The following is a 21,552-nucleotide window of genomic DNA, read 5'->3' as shown; positions in this document are numbered from 1 at the left end:
TTTGAAAACTTCTCTTCAAATCTGTTATGTTTATTCTAAGAAGTCCCATCTAGATTTTTTATTTTCACCTGTGACTGCCTTACTGTCTTAAATAATTTTATTAATAAATTTAATGCAATCATTGAAAGTGGGAGTCTGTATCAGGAGTCAGAAAGATTCCACATATTGAGAATGATGACTGGCCAAAACGAATTAGATGAAACTTGATTAAAGACTTTTGATGTAAATCAAGAAAAAGAAACACAAAGGAGATGGTAATAGAGGTATTACTTCCAATTTAACGGCCACCTTTCTATGTCTTCCTTTAGGTCATTTGGAAGGGAGCTAACTGGGACAGTTATCCCTTGGTTGCATTAATTAATCCATGAGCACCTTTTGTTCTGTTGTTCTACCAGTTACAACAGCCCACCCAATCTACATTGTCCATTCAGAATTACAGTATGAAAGACCTTATCTAAGACCTTGCTGAAGTTCAACTCCATTATGTTGCTGTATACCTCAGATCTACTAGTCTAGTTACCTAGGTAATGAAGAGAACAAAGTTACTCTGGATCGTTTGTGGCTTTATGCTCAAGTGTAATGACATCCTTTCATCATGTTCCTAAGCCTATGCTAATGTAATCTCTTCTTGAATATTATTTAAATTAGTGAATGCTAAACTATGAAAAATTTGCATTGGAACGTGAGAGTTAAGGAGGCTCACTATAAAAGAAATCTGAAATTCAACTTTTAAAAATAAATTCAAGAAGAAATATCCAAAAAACATTAAAAAATAAAATGAATTAAGAAGAAATAAATCTCTAAGGAAATCTTAAGGAAATGAAAATTTTATTAATATTATGTTAGGATTCATGACATCAAGTGACTTCCAAAAGTTTTAGATAACAGATGATAATTTATGGCATAGTTTGATTTACTTGTGATTGAAGTAATCTAAACAATTATAGACTACCTGGAGCTTAGAGAAATTGGTTACAAAGGCAGAGTGGGAGGTAGAGCAGAGGAAATGAGTGGTACACATAATAATTGACACCGATGATTACCGGTGACCTTCCTCAGGTGCTGAAGTATAACAACCAGAAAAGCACACCAAGGCAAGCATATTATGCAGGCTTTATTTAAAAACAGCCAACACAGACTTCTCCTGGGAGGGAGAAGGGGACCATGGCTGATGTTCTAGAATCCCAAGAAGTGAGCGCATCCTGCAATTTTTATAGATTAGGGTCTTCTTTTTTCTATTTTCTCCCCACCTTATCTTTCTCCTTCCTGCCTACTTGGCTAGGACCAGGAGTTGCAAGTGACAGGGCAAAAAAGTGAGAAGCAGATGGCAGGGGGAAGGGCCAAATGGAGATTCAGGTAAGCCCCCCCCCTCCCCCCCCATTAATTAGCAATTCCCTGTCTGCAGCCTTTTGGGTCGGGTAGTTAGGCAAGTAACCTTGATGATCAAAAAGTTCTGGAGCACTGACATTCCAATCTCCCAGGGGCGGTCTCCAACCTCCCAGACTCTGATGACCTCCATTCCTCGATTTGACCTGATTCTCTATTCTACACTGACTGCCTGTCCTCAGTTCTGGCTTCAATAAGAATTGGACACAGGAAAAATTACCACTCAGCAATCTGCAAATTGCAAAAACTGACTACCAGTTATGTGCTAGGTTGCCCTTGTGATCCTGAATGAAAATCAGAAACTTCACCCTCTATCTCATTAGGAAGCAGGTGAAGATACAGAGATTTCCAAGTAAGAATTCAATTGTTGAAATCCAGTTCTATGAACCATAGTAAAAGGAATGATAGAAAACTAGAAATGAGCACATGCTCACTTTTTAAACAAGGAAGAAGATGATATGGGGGGTGGGGGGATGATGGCTAGAACAGCTACTAATGATCTCTGGTGAACCTATCCTACTAATTAAAAATCATATTTTAAACAATAAATGTTTGTGGAGTGATTGCTAAATACAAGATGGAAATTTAAAAGATAAAAGAACTTATAGAGTCTGTTCACAGTACCATCCAAACAAACAGTGGCGACACAAACAACTTAACAAAGAAAAACAGTTTCACAAGGAAAGAGAAGAGATAAATAATAAGAATTAAAACCATCAACAGGTAGAGCCAATGGGTGAAACTAAAGCACATTTAAATGAGGCAAGCACCAACAAACGCCAGCTGTACTTGGCCAAAGTAAAGAAGGGTCCAAATATTTTCAAGAAATCTTTTGTTGTATGTTTACTTTTTGTTAAATATTTTAATTTTAAAAGTTGTAGATTATGTTTGAAAAATGTTTAAAACCCTTTTATGGGTCAAATAAAACATATGAACCAGTTTAGAATGCCTGCCTTAGGTGATTTTAAGAGTGTTGCGATTTGATCTTCCATAGTTTGATATGCAGAATTTAGACATTAAATTAGTTAAAGAAAGAGTACCCCAGGCAAACGCAGCACCATGGGCTATGGGAGGTAAATAGAGATACAATGGTAATAAATAAGAAACTAACTGGGCCCAGTGACGCATGCCTATAATCCCAGTGGCTTGGGAGGCTGAGGCAGGAGGATCGTGAGTCCAAAGCCAGCCTCAGAATCTTAGCAAGTCCCTAAGCAACTTAGCAAGACCCCGTCTCTAAATAAAATGCACATTAAAAATGGGGGCCCTGGGGATGTAGCACTGTGGTTAGTGCCCCTGAGTTCAATACCCAGACCAAATAAGTAAGTAAATAAATAAGAAACCATAAAGAGCTTGTTTTGAGAGGGGTATAGAATCTATGGTGGGAGGAGCAGGAAATATAATAAAATGAGTAGGAAAGACAACAGTGGTGACTAATAGTCCACATAGATTCACTAAATGCATATTCCTGGAAGACTTGCCTCATTGCATTTCCTAAGAGTGAGAAGCTTGGTACTACGCCAGAAAAAATATGAATTTGATTTCAGTGGTGTAATCCTAGAGGTATGTTGGTGAAATAGCTTTCAATCTGTTTGGTTCAATGCTTTTGCAATGAGACAGAGAAGTCATATGTACTAGAGAGTTGATACAAAGCTGGTAGGAATTGCTAATGGGAGGACATCATCCAGTTTGCTTGAAAAACTGAAGGTGTTTAAGATATAAGAAAATCAGTAAAATAAGAAATGCCTGACGTTACTCTGAAAGCTACTTCTATTAGAATACTAAGACTTGAAAGTTAATAGACATCTTTCAAATCATACAGCATGTGGCAGAAGTAGTAGAAATCATATCCCTGGTCTATCTGGAATCAAAGTTTATGTTTATTCTTGTCAATCACAGAATTGTTGAATTTAAAAGTACTGTGTATATTTCTTAGAACTTTAGATCACATTTTGTATTGAGGGGTTGAAGTAAATATCTTTTAATATGTTATTCATATAATCGATGTTTTATTTTTTCTAGTGAAACATTAATAGAGATCAGGCCTAATACATTGGTTAGATGAGATCAAATTTTATGTAACATTTGTGTGTCAAAAAATGAAATTTTCATATTTGAAAATGCTTATCTTGCCAATTAAAAGTACTTTAATCTCAGACACTGAACAAAAATTTTCTGAGTAACTATTAATTGCTGAGCATGGTTGACAATACCGTGGACGCAACATTGAACAAAATAAATAAGGTTTCTCACACTAAGTACTCACATTTCTGTGAGTTAATGTTTCTTTCTGATTCTCATTTCTGTTTCTTCTCTGTTCCTTGATTTTCTCAAAGATGGCATTTGGATAGAGGAGGAAGCCTAAATCCTTCATAACATTAGTGTGACATTGGTCTCAGTGGGATATTCATTTCCACTTGGCTTCAGGCTGTTGATGTTTATCTCCCACAAACTGGGGTACTATGTCACAGAAGGCGTGTGTCTCCCTTCTCCTCCTTGTTATCTATCTGATGTGTTTTCTGCTGAATTATATGATCCTCTCATCAAGCTTGTAAGTGCAATGTCTCTTAACTCCAAGCCCAATTGTTGGAAATAAAAACCTCTCTGATGCATCCAGCCCTCTCAGCACCTGTGTATTGTAAGGATCATAAATTTCAACTGCTTTTTGTTATCTCCATTGGAATATGAGAGACCCCTGTGAATTTTCTGTCAGGTCCAAATACTTCAGTATCTCCCTTGTTATTACCTCTCTGCTTTCCCCGTGGTAAATCTAATGATGAATCTTTGTCCTTTTCCAAAAACCAGGGATTTTGAATCAAGACAGAACAATAAAGTTTAAACTCTGGAACACCTTTCTCCTTTTCTTCCTAGATGCCTTCCTCTAGTCTAAGGAAAGGTTTAGCTTTCATATACAGACCCATGAAAGATACTAGAAAAACAATCTTCACTCTGAATAAACACTGGATTTTTGCAAATTAAAAAAAAAAATCTTGATTTTTAGTATACTTGTGAGGATAAAGGACTACAATCCAACATTATGTACCGACTCTCCCATTTAGCATTTTTTTGGATTAAAACAGTCACTGTCCTCTTCGAAAATATGATTGTATCTCAAAACCTATGCAAAATGGTAGAAGCATTCAAGTATTTGTGGGAAACAGAACATATCTGAGAGACTACATTTCAAAAATAATACATTTTACTATGTTCAGTTTGGGGGAAATGAGAAATTATACAAACAAAAACATGAATAAACACAAATGGATGTATATCCTTGGATTCAAACCTAATCATTCTAAAAGCAATGAAACTGTATCTTTCTAGATGAAGTGATATTGTAGAATCAGTAGAAAAATCATACACAAAAATAATGTCTCCTAAATATGTATTAAATAAAATGTAGATGAATGATCTCATGTACAGTAGTACCCTGCACAGTCATATTTCCGAGTATATGTTTATGTAATACATTGTAAATGGAAAGTAGCTGTATAGGAATTTTGTCTTTACATAAATGAAAGTAGGCTTAGCTAAATTTTGGAAGTCCACTGTACCTTCGTTGTTACTACATTCTTCTATGTCCATAAAAGGGACATAGCTTCTCCTGCCTTCTTCCACACCTCCTTTCCTGTTATTTGTTCTTGGTCTTTGTTCATTTACTTGCTTTTTTGTTTTTCACATGATTCAATATATTGAGATTAACTATTGTTAAATGTTAAGATTCTAGATTAACTATTGCTAAATGTTAAGATTCTTAAAGCTTTCCATATTTTTCTATCAAGCTAGGAAATAAAATTCAGACTTGGTTTCTTCTATTTTCACTATAGCCAAAAGGCTAGAATTATATTCAGTCTGTGAATAATTGCCTGTAACTTCTTTACTACCTTCTATTATCTCAACTTCTAATTTAAGGAGCTAATTAAGTGATTCCCCAGAGAAAGTTTCTTACCTTTAAGTTGTTTAAAAAGCACTTTAAAAACTTTCATATGGGCTCAGAATCCCAACAAAAACGATTATTCAGTATTGGATTTTTAAAAATAAATATGTTTTCAATAACATATTCTTTCTCTCAAACCTGTCCAAAGCCAAAATTTAATTTGTCCTTTCATAATCTCAAGTTTTGTAGTGGTTTGTAGGGTAAGTACTAAAGAAACAGAATTTAAAAGATTCAGAAAAAGAGGGTAGAATCATTCTATTTAAAAATCCTTGAAGATTATCAGAAAACAGGAAAGGAAGGAACAGAAGATAAGGAGAGAGTAACATTTAGGTGAACAGTGATTTTCAGAGGTGTGTTAGTCGGTTGTTCACTGCTGTGACAAAACACCTGAGGAAAAAAATACTTAGAGAAGAAGAAATTTATTTTGGATCATGGGTTTCAACTTGAGATCACTTGATCCTATCACTATGGGCCTATGGTGAGGCACAACATCATGGTGAGGAGGATATGTGGACCACATCTGTTCACCTCGTAATGATCAAGAAGGAGAGAGAGAGAAAGCGAGAGAGAATAAGGGGCTGGGGACAGATTATAACTTCCTAGGGCAGAGTTCCAGTGATCTACTTCCTCTAATTAGTCTCTACCTTCTATAGTTTTCAATACCTTCCAAATAACCCATCCAATTATGAATCCATCAATGAATTAACCCATTGATGAGTTCAAAACCCTCATGATCCAATTACTCCCCCCCCCCCCCCGACAAAATCTGTGAATATTGCTGTATTGAGGATGACGTCTTCAACACATGAGACTTTGGGAAAGATTCTAGATTCCAACCATAAGAAGTTAAAAGAAAAGTGGAAGAAGCAACAACTAAAAATGAAACTTTGGGAAGAGGGGAAAAGGTTCAAACAGAAATTAAACAGAAAATGCCACCAGGAATTTTATGATGAAACATGTCCACTTACCACTGTGACATTGCTTTTCATTATTGGCTGATGCTTTCAAACTGTTGCTACTTTGGGCATGAGATTATCATTAGACTGACCCTATCCAGGGTAGTCACAGGATGGAAAAGGAGATGGAAAAAGAGAGGAGGAAATGTTGGAAATGATAGGATAGGAAGGAGGAGAAGGAAGGTAGAGGCATCACTCAAACCAACGCCATGTAATGTTTCTGTTTCAAAAAACTGTTTCTTACACTGTCTCATTTAATGAGAAAATAAAGAGCCTCTCAAGTAGGTAAAATTGTACAACTGTTGTTTGACATTTTCACAGCTTTCTTTAAGCATTTGTCACTATTATTTTTCCAATTACCCCTAGATGTCTCATCCCACTAACATTTGAAAAATTTAGATATTGTTTTTAAGGTTGTTCATTAGTTTCTTCAAAGCATTTAGTGTCTAACATCTGACCCCAGACTTTCTGAAGGGGTAACTCAGGTTGTGTGTGTGTGAGAGAGAGAAAGAGAGATCACCACACCTTTGCTTGAAACCTATTTTAGAATTTGCTAAGCATAAGTTTTCTCTCCATCCTCCGGCCTTTCTTCACTTTTCCACCTGTGGTCCTCTCTCCCTTCTTTCCTCTACCATTTATGTGCATGTGTTTTTGTTTTGTCTGTTTTTGTAGCACTGGCGATCAATCCCAGGGTCTCATGAAGACTAGGCAAGTGCTTTCCCTACCACTGCGCAACATCCTTAGTCCTGCTCAGGTGTTCTATTGATTTATTTATTTTTTTAATTGTCAGAAAAGCAATGAAAAGGACATTTTTTTTTTATCACAGTCACACTTCATTTTGATCAAAGCCATAATATATTGCTTTATTATCAAACACAATAAAACATTTCCCCATTTTGAAAACATAAAATTCACTCTAAATATTGAAAGTATTTTGTTTTTTAATGCTGGGGATTGAACTCAGGGCATCCTGCATCCTAGGCAAGAGCTTCTCCATTGAGCTCCGTCCCCTGTCCTTTGTCCTAAATATTTTGATACATCAAATTAAAATTTCTAAAAATAGCTAATTTCCAAAAACAAAACAAATGTCCCAAGGTAAAGGAACACTATAAACCATGTATATGTTTTCTCAAAGCAAATAAAAGAAAAGCAATTATTTAGTTGTATAACTTAATGACTTGTATTTCACTTGGGCACATTTTATGTAATCTTCCTATATTTTAGCTTGTTATGTTGTTACGTATGACATGTTAAAAGGCAGTTTATGTCTCAAGACAGACTTTCCAGCTATGGCTCTAACTATTCCTTCTTTTTATTTCTTTGTTCCCTGCAAAGAAAGTACTGGTTTTCCATTGTGTGATCCATCGTATGATCAAATTGGCCATTGTGGTTATGAAACTCATCTAACTTTCTAAGAAGGTGAAATTTAAGGACTTTTATCTTAGCTAATTAATTTTTATTTTGTACAATAAATGGAAATATTAAATATGTATTTCAGATATTCAATTCAGTAATTTTTGAAATAATATCCAACAAAGTAAAAATAATGCATTCATTTTGACTCAAAAATTGGAAAGCACTGGCCTTTGATTGCAATAATGATTTAAAATTAACAAGCTGATTCCTTCCCAGAATATGCTTGTTCTGATGACGTTCTGGTGACAAGGTCGAATTCCTCTCTCTTTTAGGTACAACTTGTATGACTGGGACTCTGAAATCCAAGTTACACCCAAGGGATTCCATTCCCTGTAGTTACTCATCTGGACACGTAGGTCCTGTCTGAAAGAGACATATGGAGCAAGTGCAGCTTCACCTGTGAGTCATCGCTTTAATGTAATGAAGCCTTTAGAGGGAAGAACAAGGAGGATGTATCAGTTGTTAGGAAAATGTAAACTACTGGTAGAAAATGACATCCTCTATTAATAAGATCTAAGGTGCGACTCACATAATTGTTCTAATTGTTAAGATGGATGGGGTGCATGGAGCATTTTTTCATAAATGCCTAAAGTATGTGGGACTGCATATGGCTTTAGAAAGTGATTTTTATAAAAGAAGGTGGAGATCTCAACTCCCTTTATCCTGTCTATATAAATGTCTGAGCCTGTGTTGTAGTGCTTTCTGAGAAGTGTCTTGACAAAGAACCTAAGCTGAACAAAGCAGTCTTGATCTGAGTGAGCCAATTGACACCATGAAAATATCAGGTGTCTTTCTGCTTCTGTCTCTCGCTCTTTTCTGCTTTTTCTCAGGTGAGTTGTTTTCTTAAAATTAAGATCCCATATTTATACTGAATTGAAGATAAAAAGAGTACTTCTCCGCCATGTTTCAAAATTCTAACAATTTTGATATGAAAGACATTAGGATAGATCATCACAGTGATGATGATAATGATTGTGATGATGAAAATGATGATGTGATAATGGTGAAAAAGAATTGCCATCTATTGAGCATGTACTCTATTCTAGACATGTACTAAGGACTGTTATGTATCATCTCCAATATTGCAGCTAGGAGTTCAGATCCCTGTTTTACATATAAGAAACTGTGGCACAGAGAAGTGTAGAAAATTGTCAGAGAATTTGCAACTAGTAAATAGAATTTGTAATTTGAATCCAGATCTTCTAGACATCACAGTTGATGCTTGCTTCAAAGAACTAGTCTGCAGGATGGATAATTGCTTTAAATATTTGCCTTAATTTTAATCTTGGCTTTCTAAGACAAAGGAAAGCTTTTGTGTTCTTAGTTATTATTACCAAGGGACTCAAAAAACTAAAATTGAATAAGGGAGAAATAAAAAATTTTCAAGGAAATCCATGAAAAGAAAAGATGTTACTGAACCTCAGAATGCAGAAACATTCTTTGTGAATTAAAAAACTTTTTAAGCAGGGGAATATATCTGCCACCTTAATGAACAACAGCTGTAAATTTTAACAACAGAGGGATTTCGAAGACAATCATACTTCAAGATGATTTCTTTTCCTCTAGAGATAAAAAAGGTTTCTAGGTATCAGGACTATCTGAATGGACAGGACCATTTGTATCTATTTTTCCTTCCTTCTCAGTCTAATCTACTATGTTTGGGTAGATGAAGTGTTCACTAGGGTGTCCAGACCCAAGGTCTAGTCCCATCTCTTCTACAAGCAACTGTCAACTGGAGAAATGTCTCAACTCTATGAGATATTCTTTCTTGTATAAAATACTAGAAATGGGACTAAACCCTGGGAACTTCCATCTATGATCCTTTGTTTTCCGTGATAATAGCAGATGAATTTTGGTGTATAAAAGATTTTAAATGGCTTGGACATCTAGAACCAATTTTTCAATGAGACTTAGCTGCTGGAGAAGCCATTGCCCACAGTAGCTGGTCATGTTTACATAAACAAATACACATAAAATATGAAAAGAACCAGATAAAGAATTCCTGTGATGTTATGGATTAAATATGACTACTAATGTCAAATAACTTTAATGAGTAGTTCAATCAATTACCGATATGGGAGAAAAAAATTGACTTGACTAGGTTAAAATTTAGTTGCAAAGACAGTTCCTAAAATCAGTTAATGTTTCTTATTGCTTCTCTTACAAGATGAACTGATCGTTAATTGTACATGATAGACTTATTTACCATATTTATCAAAGCATGAGTACTTCATAAACATACTATTATTGGGAGGACATTGTGCTTAACAGTCAAACTGTTGAAACAGAGAGATGTGATTTTTCAGTCTAGGTATTTCCATTTTATGGCTTTGTGACTTTTTGAGCCTCATTTTTCTCATATATAAAATGGGGATATGAAAGTATCACCTCTCTTTGGGGAACTAAATAAGAAAAATGCATGAAAAGTGCTTAACAAAGCAGATGGGGCTTAGGAAGTGTTCAACAAATGTTTTTTACTATTGTCATAATTAAATTTATATTTGCACATAGAGAAATGACTATTAATTATAGTAATTTTCCCCAGCCATACAAATCACTGGAAGTATTTATCAAAATATAGACTCACAGATCCTATCTGGTTTTACATCATGGAATTTTCAAGGGATTGTCCAAAGAACCAGTGTGTTTAATAACTACCTACTCTGCTAGTTTTGAATTCATGAGGTTGGGAAACACTACTGGAAATGATTAGCTATTGCCTTTCAAATTTAAAAGTCCTGTTCCCTCCTTATCCTCATCAACAGAGATTGCACTTCAAGCTGTCCTCCTCTAAGTGCTGGCCAGCATTGGAGATGCATTATGTTCATCCATACTTCCTCCTGAGGTGGTCTTGATGTACACGTGAGAGGTGTTGCTGTACTAGGAGTTCCACAGAAGTGATCAAGTCCAGCAGCCTGTATCAAGATTACACCTAGGAGTTTTATTATCTCAGTATTTTAAAATCTGAACTAATTGTTCACAATCTAAAGTCCTGCACATTAGGTCAGAAGGAAGACGAGGAAGAGAAACAAGACTGCATATATGAATTGTTTTCTTCTTTCAGGAATTTAGAGAAATGTGAAAGGAGAATGAGATCTAGAGAAGGGAATGAGTTGGTCTCTACCATTTACTGGCTTAAACTTTAGTTCTGAGCTCAACAAACAATGGACTCTCCAACTGCCAGTAACAAAGGCTTTGTGGAGGAACTGCATGGACTGAATTTGGGAATACTAATGTTAGAGGAGACTTTCCAAGCCAGCTTCTGCAAAATGATACCAAAGATGATAAATCCATCCCCACAGCATATTAATGACAGGGTCAGTATTGTCACAGAAATCTCCAGATTCTTAGACCATTTTCTCCCACCCGATCCTAACCGCTAACAAATATTGACCCTTCATGGCCCATGTCCTTGTAACATAACCTTCCAAGTTTCTACTGCTCCCTCCCTAAAATGTGAGCAGGTATAAACATTTAAACTACATGCCATGACTTCTTGAGATGGCCATGAACTAGGAACAGGTATTGAGGATTTCTTAAGTTTGCAAATCTTACTTCTGCACATTCATAAATTATTGTTTGTATTTATAATTTTTGTATTTTATACTTTTTTTCAGGTGTCTTCAGCCAAGGAAGACAGGTCAGTGCTTAGTTTTGTCTATTTTTTCTGACCTGGAAGGTGCTTGGTTGGTATTCTCTAGCCAAAAAGGTTTGACTATGATGTGAAAGAGCAAAACAGTGAGCAGACAGGCCCAATGCAGAAATCAGCTGAAATGATGATTTTTTTAAAACTACCATCTTTCTATGAATACACTATTTTAAATTTAAAAGATCCTATGTATGCTTTCTTACATATTGTCAGAGTAGTATGCATATAAATAAAAAATAGGATGAAAGATAAAATTCATGCTCTATCACTGATTTCATTATACAATCTTGGATGGGCAAGTTGCATAGGTTCTCTGAGCAGCAATTTCCATAATTAAAGAAAAGGGATATTATTATTCACTTCCTAGAATTAAAATTATATATAAATTGCATAAACTCTATGAAAGTATGTGAGAAACTAAAAAAGTTACATGTGGATTACTTATTGATTTGTCATTAGCCTCTGGAGGAGTTAAGACAGAGGTATCATTTCAGTGTTAGAAATAAGAACCGAAAGTAGAGAGAGAACTTGTTTAATATTAATGTTCCGTATTGAGAATACACAGACTGGCACACTCATATTTTAAACACAATTTTGGGTTAAAAATTGGAATGCTCACAATTTGTTTTCATCGTTAGACTTTTTTCCTTTCAACTTAATTCAACAAGTTTTTCTACCCTTTGCCATCTAGTTATTAAAAACTGACACAAATAAGTGCTGTCCTCTCTGCCAGTCCTGCTCTGTGCCCACAATGATCTGGGCACTACTTTTTGTTTGTTTTTTTTTTTTTTGCTTTGTTTCTCAATAGTGTGAAATGAACCTGGGACACTCTACTGCTGAGATACATCCCCAGTTCTTTTTATTTTGAGACAGAATCTTGCTAAGTTTCCCAGGCTGAACCAAAACTCACAATCCTCCTGCTAAAGCCCCTTGAGTACTGGGATTATAGGCATGTGACACTAGTTTTTGTTTAGCCTTGGTATATCCAAGAACTTTTGGCATCAAATTTTCCAGACACTACTGCCAACTTACTGAAGTTAGCAAAGAAGTTGAAAAATATTTTCCAACCCTGATATATCCATTATATTGCACAAGACTTTGTTTGACTCAAATTTATCATCTTGGAAATTAAGATGCATCTTATAATTAGTGATACTTTACTATTAGCTACCTGTGGTAACACATTTGTATATGTGTGTTTGTATTGCTGTACCTTAAAATTGACTTACTGTATTTAAAGAAGTATAGTAGCAAGTCTATCTTCAATATAAATGCAAATGCAGAAGAAAAGGGCTTAAAACTCAGCCAACGTGTTTCATATCCTATTGGGTAATGAAATATGGTGATAATAAATACAAGGTATATCTAAGAAACATAAAATATAATCCCAGTTTTCTCATTAACATACAAGTCACTTCCCTTCTTTGGACTTTCATTGCTCAGAATTTTAATTATGTTTTCTAATGTTCATGTAAAATCCACTATTTACTGATTTTATTCCTTTGGATAGGCCAAAGTCTTATAGTTTCTTTGCTTCAGGGTCACTTGCGATGTTTTCCAGATGTTGTAGATCCTTCTACAAGACATGGAACAATAATTGCAGAAGCAAGGGAGTTTGGATCTTCATTCTAAATAATCATCCAGGTGACACTCACGCAGAATAAAATCTGAGTTCTTTCTTTAGGTTACAAGTAGAAATCTGTACAGGGAAGCACTGAATTTGGAGCCAGATGAATTCCAACTCAAATACTCACTTGCTGTATGATTTGGGTAATGCTTTCTCTCCCTTTGCCTTGGCCACATCTTTAAGATGAAGGTGCAGGTTCAATGGTTTCTAAAACCTTTTCCTCCACTAAATATTTGAATCACTATGAACCTAGCCTGAGCTGTCAAGGCTGCTGTCTTTCCTCTACTTAAATATAAAGGACAGGGAAGGTTCCTCCCTTTCTGATCATGGCAGGGCTACCCTTTCTCTTTTGTGTGACTGGAAGGAGACTGGGGCAGGAAAGGAATTTCACGGTAGGAGCATGCCCACTCAAGTCAGGTTCAGACAAGAGGAAAGGAAGTCCGTCTCTAACACTCAAGTCATTTTTCACATGCCAAGAATTCTATCCATGATGAATCATCTGATGGGAGATTATAGTTAGCAACCTAAATTATAGACCTTTGAACATTTCACATTCTTCCAAAAAGATTGTTCATGGTAAACAGAGAACATGTTCCCAGAGCTTGGGAATTCATGTTCCAATAAAGTTTTCCCTATAAATGTAAATGACTCATATTTGGCAAAGACTTTCATTTGCCAAGTAGGTTCCTTAAGTAACATATTAATAAGGACAGTAAAATAAAACTACTATTTATCATAGCAAGCATTTCATTAAAGAAATTGTGGGACAACATCAAAAAGTTTGAAAGACATTCTCGGAAAGATAGTTCTTTGAACTGAATAATTTTTTTTTTTTAGTTACTGACTACATTGCTTTTAATGTTTTCTATTTTCCTACCAGGCTCTGTGTTTGGGAACCATATCCTTAAAGTGTTGTTTAGATGAATAGTCTGGATTGGAACAAACAGAGCAAACATAGTCAAAGGCAATGATTTGTGAATATATTCTGTTACAATGTTTCCTAGAATAAATGTTTATTCTTGTTTGTTTTTTAAAGATAAATAGTGGTGAATTTTAATAAAAAAAATTAGTAAAAACAACGCTTCATGATTAGAATCAGTTTAGGGCTCTTGAATGGTGCTAGTTGCCTTGATTTTACTTAAAATTGGTGAGTTTGCAGATATATTAATATGGTCTGGAGATGTTATTCATTATCTATAACTTAGCTAGAGATAAGAAAACCAATGCCTCAGAAAGAGGACATGACTGGTTCGTCGGCCAGCAGCAGAGCAGCTGGGAAACCAACACCCCAGGAACACTGGAGCCACATGACCCACCGGGCTTTAAGCAGCAATAGAAGGTCATGGAAAAGAGCTTTGAGCTCTGTAAATATCTAAACAAATATGAGATTGTGATTATCATCCTCATTTCTTAAGCAATAACATGACAAAAACAAGAGTATAAAATAACTTTTCGCCACATAAGAAAGATTTGTATCTACGAGGAGAAGGAGGCAGAGAGCAGAACTTACTGTATCAATCAGTTCAGAGAAGTAATGCTGAGAGTTGGTTAAGGTAGTAAATTTGAAATCAGTCTTATTGAGGCGAAAACATACAAAAGAAAATTTATAAGAGGCAAGAAATGGCAATGATTCAGACTTAGGGTCGCCTGAGGAATCTAAAGAATGATGCTCTCATAAAAAATGGAAAAAAATAGAAAGCAAAACTAGTTTAGAGGGACAGATACAGAGTTATATTTTGAATATAAATACGTGTTAAGACTGAATCAAATTTTGGACTACAGATGTTATATACTATGACAATTTAGAATTAGAGTTTGAGGTATTGATGAAATTCAAGGAAAAAAGTCTGGGATTTATCAGTATTATTTTGGAAAATACATGTTCTTAGAGAAAATCAAGCTTATCAAATTATCTTGAAAATTAACATGATTAATACCAAAGAGGGACAAAAGTATTTTTAAAAAAGAGAAAAATTGTTGGGGAACCAGAGAAATGATATATTACAAAAACCACAAAGAGTTTTTCAAAGGAAGGAGTAATAAAGACATTTTAGAAGTACATACCCTAGGGAATCATGAACGTTTCATAAATAGTAGGGGTAGTCTGAAAGGCATCTTTTTAAGAACAGTTTCAGCAGAGTTGAAGAGATTGGGGAGCAGTTGGAGGGCATGTCAAGGCAGAGAAGGATTAGAGGGTTAGGAAAACTGGTCGGGCAAAGGATGGAGTCGATTTAGTCACAAAGGTAGTGTTTTTAAGCAAAGGGAAAAGAGATGTCATCCTACACCCAACGCCTGTGTGTGTGTGTGTGTGTGTGTGTTGCCTATATGTGCGTGCGTGTGTACTTGTCATGGCAATTTTCACTGTTTTATTTTTTTTCTTTTTTGTAAATCTAGAAAACTGGATCAAAATATTAATGATCGCAAGTCTTTAGTTGGTTTGGTTGGTGACCACATAAGTTCAATTTTCCAACTAAATCAATGTTTTTTTTTTTTTTTTATTTCTACGGATACTGGAAAGGGTCCCTCCATTCTGATGTTTTAAAAGCTACAGTTCTTTGAGGAACCACAAGGGGTCAGGCTGATACTAAATATCATTCCTGCGAGTTAGGCCAGTCTCAAAGCTGTAATACCAGATAATAAATGGAATTTCTTGTTAAATTCAACACCATCTAAAAAACACAAAATACAACAAGTATCATTAAAATAGGATGAGCAATAATGGGCTCCAGAAATTCTGGAGTGTGATACAATTTACATTGCTGGTGTTTATGATAGAAATCTTCCACATGGTACTTGATATTTTACAAAGTGTTTTTATAGGACTTATCATGACATTATGATAATCCTAAAAGGTATTCTCAGTCCTGTGTTGAATATAGAAATTTAAACTTAGAATAATAAAGTATTTCAACAATTAATGAGGGAAGCAACATTCAAACCCAGGTCACTCTAATTCCATCCATTAGGACAACCCTAACATTCCAGAAGCATTAGGGGTATTTTAATTAGATTCAGGTGGATTTCAGACCTCCTGGGTCTTCTGTCTCATGCATGAAACGTTAAAGGAGAAAAGGTAATCCTCCTGTCACCCACAGTCCAGACCTGCTTTGATTTCTACTGAGGAGCCAGTTGTTTGGGTTCTATTTAAAGGACTCCAAAATAAAAATATAAAAGAGGAAGAGAAATTCTAGCAGAGGAAAAGCATGACATTAGGAAATCTTAATCTACTTCTCCCCAGTTTGTGAGAACTGTGTTTTCTTTCTACTCTGATATTCTCTAGTGTCACTCTGCCTCACGGAAGGGATTTCTGTGTAACTCTGCAGAGGCATTTATCTATCATCTTCCCCAATCCCTTGGGCCCACAGAAGGGCACCTCTTCTGTCCCCAGTCACCATGCTAACATTTGCACAGGAATACAGAGAGCTCTCTAGATGTAAAAGAGGAAGCATTTGGCCAGGGTTACTATTTCTCTCACCCAACTGAAGAACTAAGGACATGAGAGGTTTATTTAAGCCACTTCACTAAAAGTAGACACTGCTGAATCTTGGACCATTAAACCGAAGAGGGCCATTAGAGAACACATAGTCTCATGGACAGTCCATTTCGAATGAGCTGTGGATGCCTTTCAGATTCAGTGAGGAAAGACTTCCAGTGAGAAGGTTACTGTGTACTCTTCTAATCCAGAACCACTTCAGATCATCCACAATGACTGTCTACAACTCTTACACGACCAACTTTGACTCCTATGACAACTCTGGGAACCTGGGAATGAGGCAGGTCCAGTGTTCTTTGGTTTGTTTGTTTTTTTGGCTAAGAAAGTTGAGGCGCCAGCATCGAGTGCTTCACGTAGCATGGCACACATAATCAGTAGCAGAACGTACTGTAGCCAGATTCTCAGTTGGCTGCAGGCCACTACAACTTAAAAGAATGAAATGTATCGGTTCATAGGAATTATGCCGATTGATTTGATTTGATATACTGAAGTTCTTCTCCCTTCTGGTCCTCTTTCTAGGGGACAGGAGAAGGGATTACAAGTGGGCTTCAGGAGGGAGGCGGGGTCTGGAGGCTCTCAAAGTGGATGCTCTCCCCAAGTGCCTCTTCCATATTTGCTTTCTAAAGGACAAAAGAGGCTGGATCACAAGATCAGAGGGCCGACTGGCAGGGAAAGTTGCCTTAAGGAGCCGTCTCTTTCAAGTAAGAGACTTTCTCATGTACTTTGCTCACTGTCTTCAGACGCTAGATGGAGCTGCCTGGTGCTCAGCTTCTCCCCTGCCTGTGCTGATCCCGCCATGGTAGTTATCACGCTTGGCACTGTCCTTATCTGAGCTCTTCTCTGCCTCTCTAATTGCAAATGAGACTGTGTGCTTGTTGAGATAATGTTTACAACAATTCTTCTTTGGATGACCAGCACCCAGCACTGTGTGATAAAATACCAATGATGATACCACAGCTTGCAGTTCTTTGTGGAATCAAGCACACTGAATGTGGACATTAGTGACTTAAATAGAAAATGCATCATCTTTCAAGCTAAAGGTACTCTGTGGATTACACTGGTCTCAAGATTGTCCAGCCTTGTTTCCACTTCAAAACCCAAGAGGAAGTTCTCTGTTCTGGAAATAGAATGAGAGGATGGGATTATCCTTTAGGGTGGTGGGAAAAACAAGGACCAGAGTTGGTAAGCTCCACACAATCCAACTTCAAGAGCACTGAGTGCCAAATTTCAACAAAAATGTGCAATTTGAAGCCTTTGGTACTTTAAAAATGATACATGCTTTTAACCTAATAGCATGACTCTTTCACTTGTAATTTTCCCATGCAAACCTTCAGATAAATGTGTTAATGTATAGTGGTTTGCTAACATCTTAAACGATTCCTTTTCCCAGTGTTCATATATTTCCCCAATATTTATTTTTTAGATAAATGATGTTGTGTATAAGGTACACAGCATGAGATATATATGGATAGTAAAAAGATGACCATAGTCAACATATTCAACATCCCACATAAGTACTCATATTTTGTTTGCATTGGTGGTAAGAGCAGCTAAAATATATTCATTTATCATGAATACTCCAAATGGTACAATTGTAGTACTGATAATCCTATGTTATATGTGAGACCTAATGAGCTATTTTAATGAAACCCACATGTCCTGACTACAAGTGTGATTGGGGCACAGAGTGACAGTTGGTCTTCCATTCTCTCAGTGAGAATATATTGGAAATCAACCACAGTAAACTGTTGGAAATTCTGGACCAGCCATGAGAAGAAGTATGGTTAAGCATTGGGAAGCTACTTAAATTTGCAGAAGACCAGAATTCCCATCTCTCAACTGATTATTAAAATAAAACTCAATTGACCTCTCAAGGTTATTGCTAGGCCCAACTGGAAGTAATCTATACGTAAGTAGCTAAATATTATAAAGCAATTGATAAAAAATATGACCATTATTTTAATGGAACTAGCACAGAGCTAAAGCAAGTTTCCTCCATTCACATGTAAATGCCACTTCATTGCACATAGCTGTTATTAGAAGGCACTCAGTTTAAAGCTATCCCATATTGAAAGTGCTCTGGAAAAAATGGCACAAATTTCATTCCCATAACAAACATTCACCAAATGGACATTGCATTGAAAAGAATCTTACTATGCAGACTCCTTTTGAAATACTGCTGTTACTCAATGGATATATTTGTGGCACAGGTGACATCATTCCTTCCCATTATTATGATTATTAATCAGTCAAAACAGTCTTAACAAGACCAAAGGCAACCTCAAACTTCTTCTAAACACAGCAACTTAAGCAGTCATTACTAACTAAAGAATTTTTGTAGAAGGCACAAAGATTCAAATTCTATAACCAGACTTTGAAACAAAATAATATAAATACATTAGACTCTGGTTTTCAAGGGATAATAAGTGGATGCTGCATTCACTGGAAAAACTAAAAGAACATTAGATGATGTCTGGGGGCCCCTTGCAAGGATCACCCATGTTTTTATAGTATGCAGAAAAAGTATTATTAGAGTACATCAATACAGTTTTTTAAAATGTCATTTAATGACCCAAAAACCTGCTCTCAGTTGGAGTAATTTAATACTGGAGCAAAAAGTCTTACTTATAACATTGGCCATTGTTAATGTACTCCCGAATGCAATAATATAGTGTCTTTCTTATAAGGAATATTCTGTGTCTTAAAGAAAAAGTCTCAATATAGTAGTTAATGTATTCTACGTAAGCAGATTTTCTGTTTCAGGAAGTTCTTATGTCCCAACTACACATATATATGTCACAAATATGTGTATATATCATATATATATGTACATATCTTATATATGTATATATCATATATATGGACTTTTATGTATTTATTTATATATGTATGTTGCAAATATATATGTATATATCTATATCTGTATATATATGTATAACCCCACTGTATACCTGTATATCTCTCTGTATAATGTATAATAATATTTGTGGCATATATATGAGTGTGTGAGCATCTATTTATCTATATATTTACATATTTATGTATTTATATGTGTGTGATTTTAAGTTTGCTGTCCAAAGCTTCTATTCTGAGGACAGTCCTTGAGATAGAAGGTACCGATGTAAACGCCACTGTGCTTACTTTGTAGGTTGACTGTGGAGAGTTCCGTGACCCCAAGGTCTTCTGTACTCGGGAATCCAACCCCCACTGTGGCTCCGATGGCCAGACATATGGCAATAAATGTGCCTTCTGTAAGGCAGTGGTGTAAGTGTCATACCCACCAAACCTGTCCTTGCAAGCATAAACTTACAGAACAAGATTTGAGATGCTTTCCTTGAGGTATTTTAGAAAGTTCTACTCATTCCTCACCGTAGAGACTGAAGAAATAAGACTCAGGCAAATGGATTGAAAACACATTGTCAAAAGCAACAACAAACAAATAACAAAACAAATCATTGGAAAATAATTATAATCACTTTACTGTTCTTATTACTTTTGATTCATTTTAGGTAATTTAAAAAATTATACTCATATACATCTAAATTATTTTGGTACTTCTTATTTTAATTTATTCTGAATTTAAAGCATAAATGCATAATGAACATTTTGGTGGATAACATAACTCATTAATACTGAATTTTCTCAGGAAGGTCAACTGGGTAAAATGAAGTTTGACTTAATGGTTGCTTATTAATAAGAGGTCCTGAATGTGCAGTCTGCAAGAAAATGCCAAGTACATGAGTATTTGGTTCACTTTCTTACACCTTCTATCAGGATGCAGCTATGACAAGAGTCTCTTTGCTGTTCTTCCTTCTGTCACTTCTGCCTTTTCCACTTGTATATCTATTTCCTCCCAGAGAAGGAACAATTGGTACTGAAAGATCTGAGGCTTATCAAAACTCTGAGATTTGTTTAAGACTTATGCTCCCCCATGCTAGGCCAGATGTCTCCTCTGAATGTATTTAATTAACTCTGCTGCATAATAGATATGGATATCTACAGAATGAAATGATTGGATGGACTATGATATGACATAGTTATGCCTGCTTCCAACCTTTGTGCTGAGTACTTGTGAAATTGCACTGAGGATGTATTTGTCTTTCTTTTTTTTTTTTTCAGGAAAAGTGATGGGAAGATTATCCTAAAGTATCAAGGAAAATGCTGAATTAGAGCCAGTGTTTTATGCTGACTAGCCAACTCTCAAATCTTTCTTTCCTTCTGCTTTTACTTTTCTTTGGTGAATCCCTTGAATTTGTAAAGACACAACTTCTACTCTGGATCCTCAGGAGTTGACCATGATTCGCTTGTCAATAAAGTAAATTCTGCAGAAGCATTAACTGTGTCTTTCTTTGAGAGATTGAGAGAGCACACAGATACAGCATGGACTTACTGAAGTGGCAAAAAAGTACATCAAAGACCCGTTTTTTGAATCTAAATCAACCATTCGGTTACTGTGGAATCATGGGAAAAATTATCTTTTCTTTTATTGTTGGAATCTCTTTGAGAATAGTGAAAGATTTTGAAAAGATTACCATATGTTATTCTTACAGTTTTTAAAAACACAATTTTTAAGAATTAGATCACATAGTGTTGGTTCTTCCTACTTTCAGGAATATTTTGTATACAAGCAAAACATTTGGACTCTGTGGACCCTAGTATCCTCCTGTATCTGGGAATAACACATTTAGACCACATAATATCTAACAACATGTGGTATTCAGCTTCCCAGGAGCTACAAGATAGAAAAAAGGGGACTAAATATTCAATAAATAGTGACTATTTGATACATGGTGAACACCCAATGAATATCCAATGAACACACAAAATCTAAAAAATAATATACATTTAGAGAATGAAGCTAAATTTTAAGCTTTATTGTGACACTAGAACACTGTATAAATATTAGAAATCCTAAATTTAATTTGTTTTCTGTCACAGAAAACAGCTCCAGTTAGAGTAAGACTGAAGGTTAAATAGAGCCCTTTTGATAACCAGCTCAGTATCCTTGTAGCTGGCTCTGTTCTGTGAAACCCAGATTGCATATATAAATTAGCTCATCCTGAGCAAGTCAAATGAAAACCTTGAGAACAC

General features: G+C 35.7%; 1 protein-coding gene across 1 annotated transcript; it reads left to right on the top strand.

The window, feature by feature from the left end:
* Positions 1-8,464: 8,464 nt before the first annotated feature.
* LOC306664091 (serine protease inhibitor Kazal-type 6-like) lies at positions 8,465-20,815 on the top strand (the record flags this gene model as incomplete). The annotated part of the gene is made up of 5 exons (XM_079144803.1): positions 8,465-8,522; positions 11,310-11,332; positions 17,088-17,162; positions 19,610-19,725; positions 20,581-20,815. The coding sequence occupies 5 exons, from the start codon at positions 8,465-8,467 to the stop codon at positions 20,624-20,626; spliced, it is 318 nt and encodes a 105-aa protein (XP_079000929.1). The 3' UTR covers positions 20,627-20,815.
* Between the last annotated feature and the right edge of the window lie 737 nt (positions 20,816-21,552).

This window comes from Sciurus vulgaris, assembly GCF_902686455.1.
Source record: "Sciurus vulgaris genome assembly, chromosome: 6".
Taxonomy (NCBI): Eukaryota; Metazoa; Chordata; class Mammalia; order Rodentia; family Sciuridae; genus Sciurus; species Sciurus vulgaris.
Note: the sequence above shows the minus strand (reverse complement) of the source record. Positions and strands in the feature narration are given on the sequence as shown.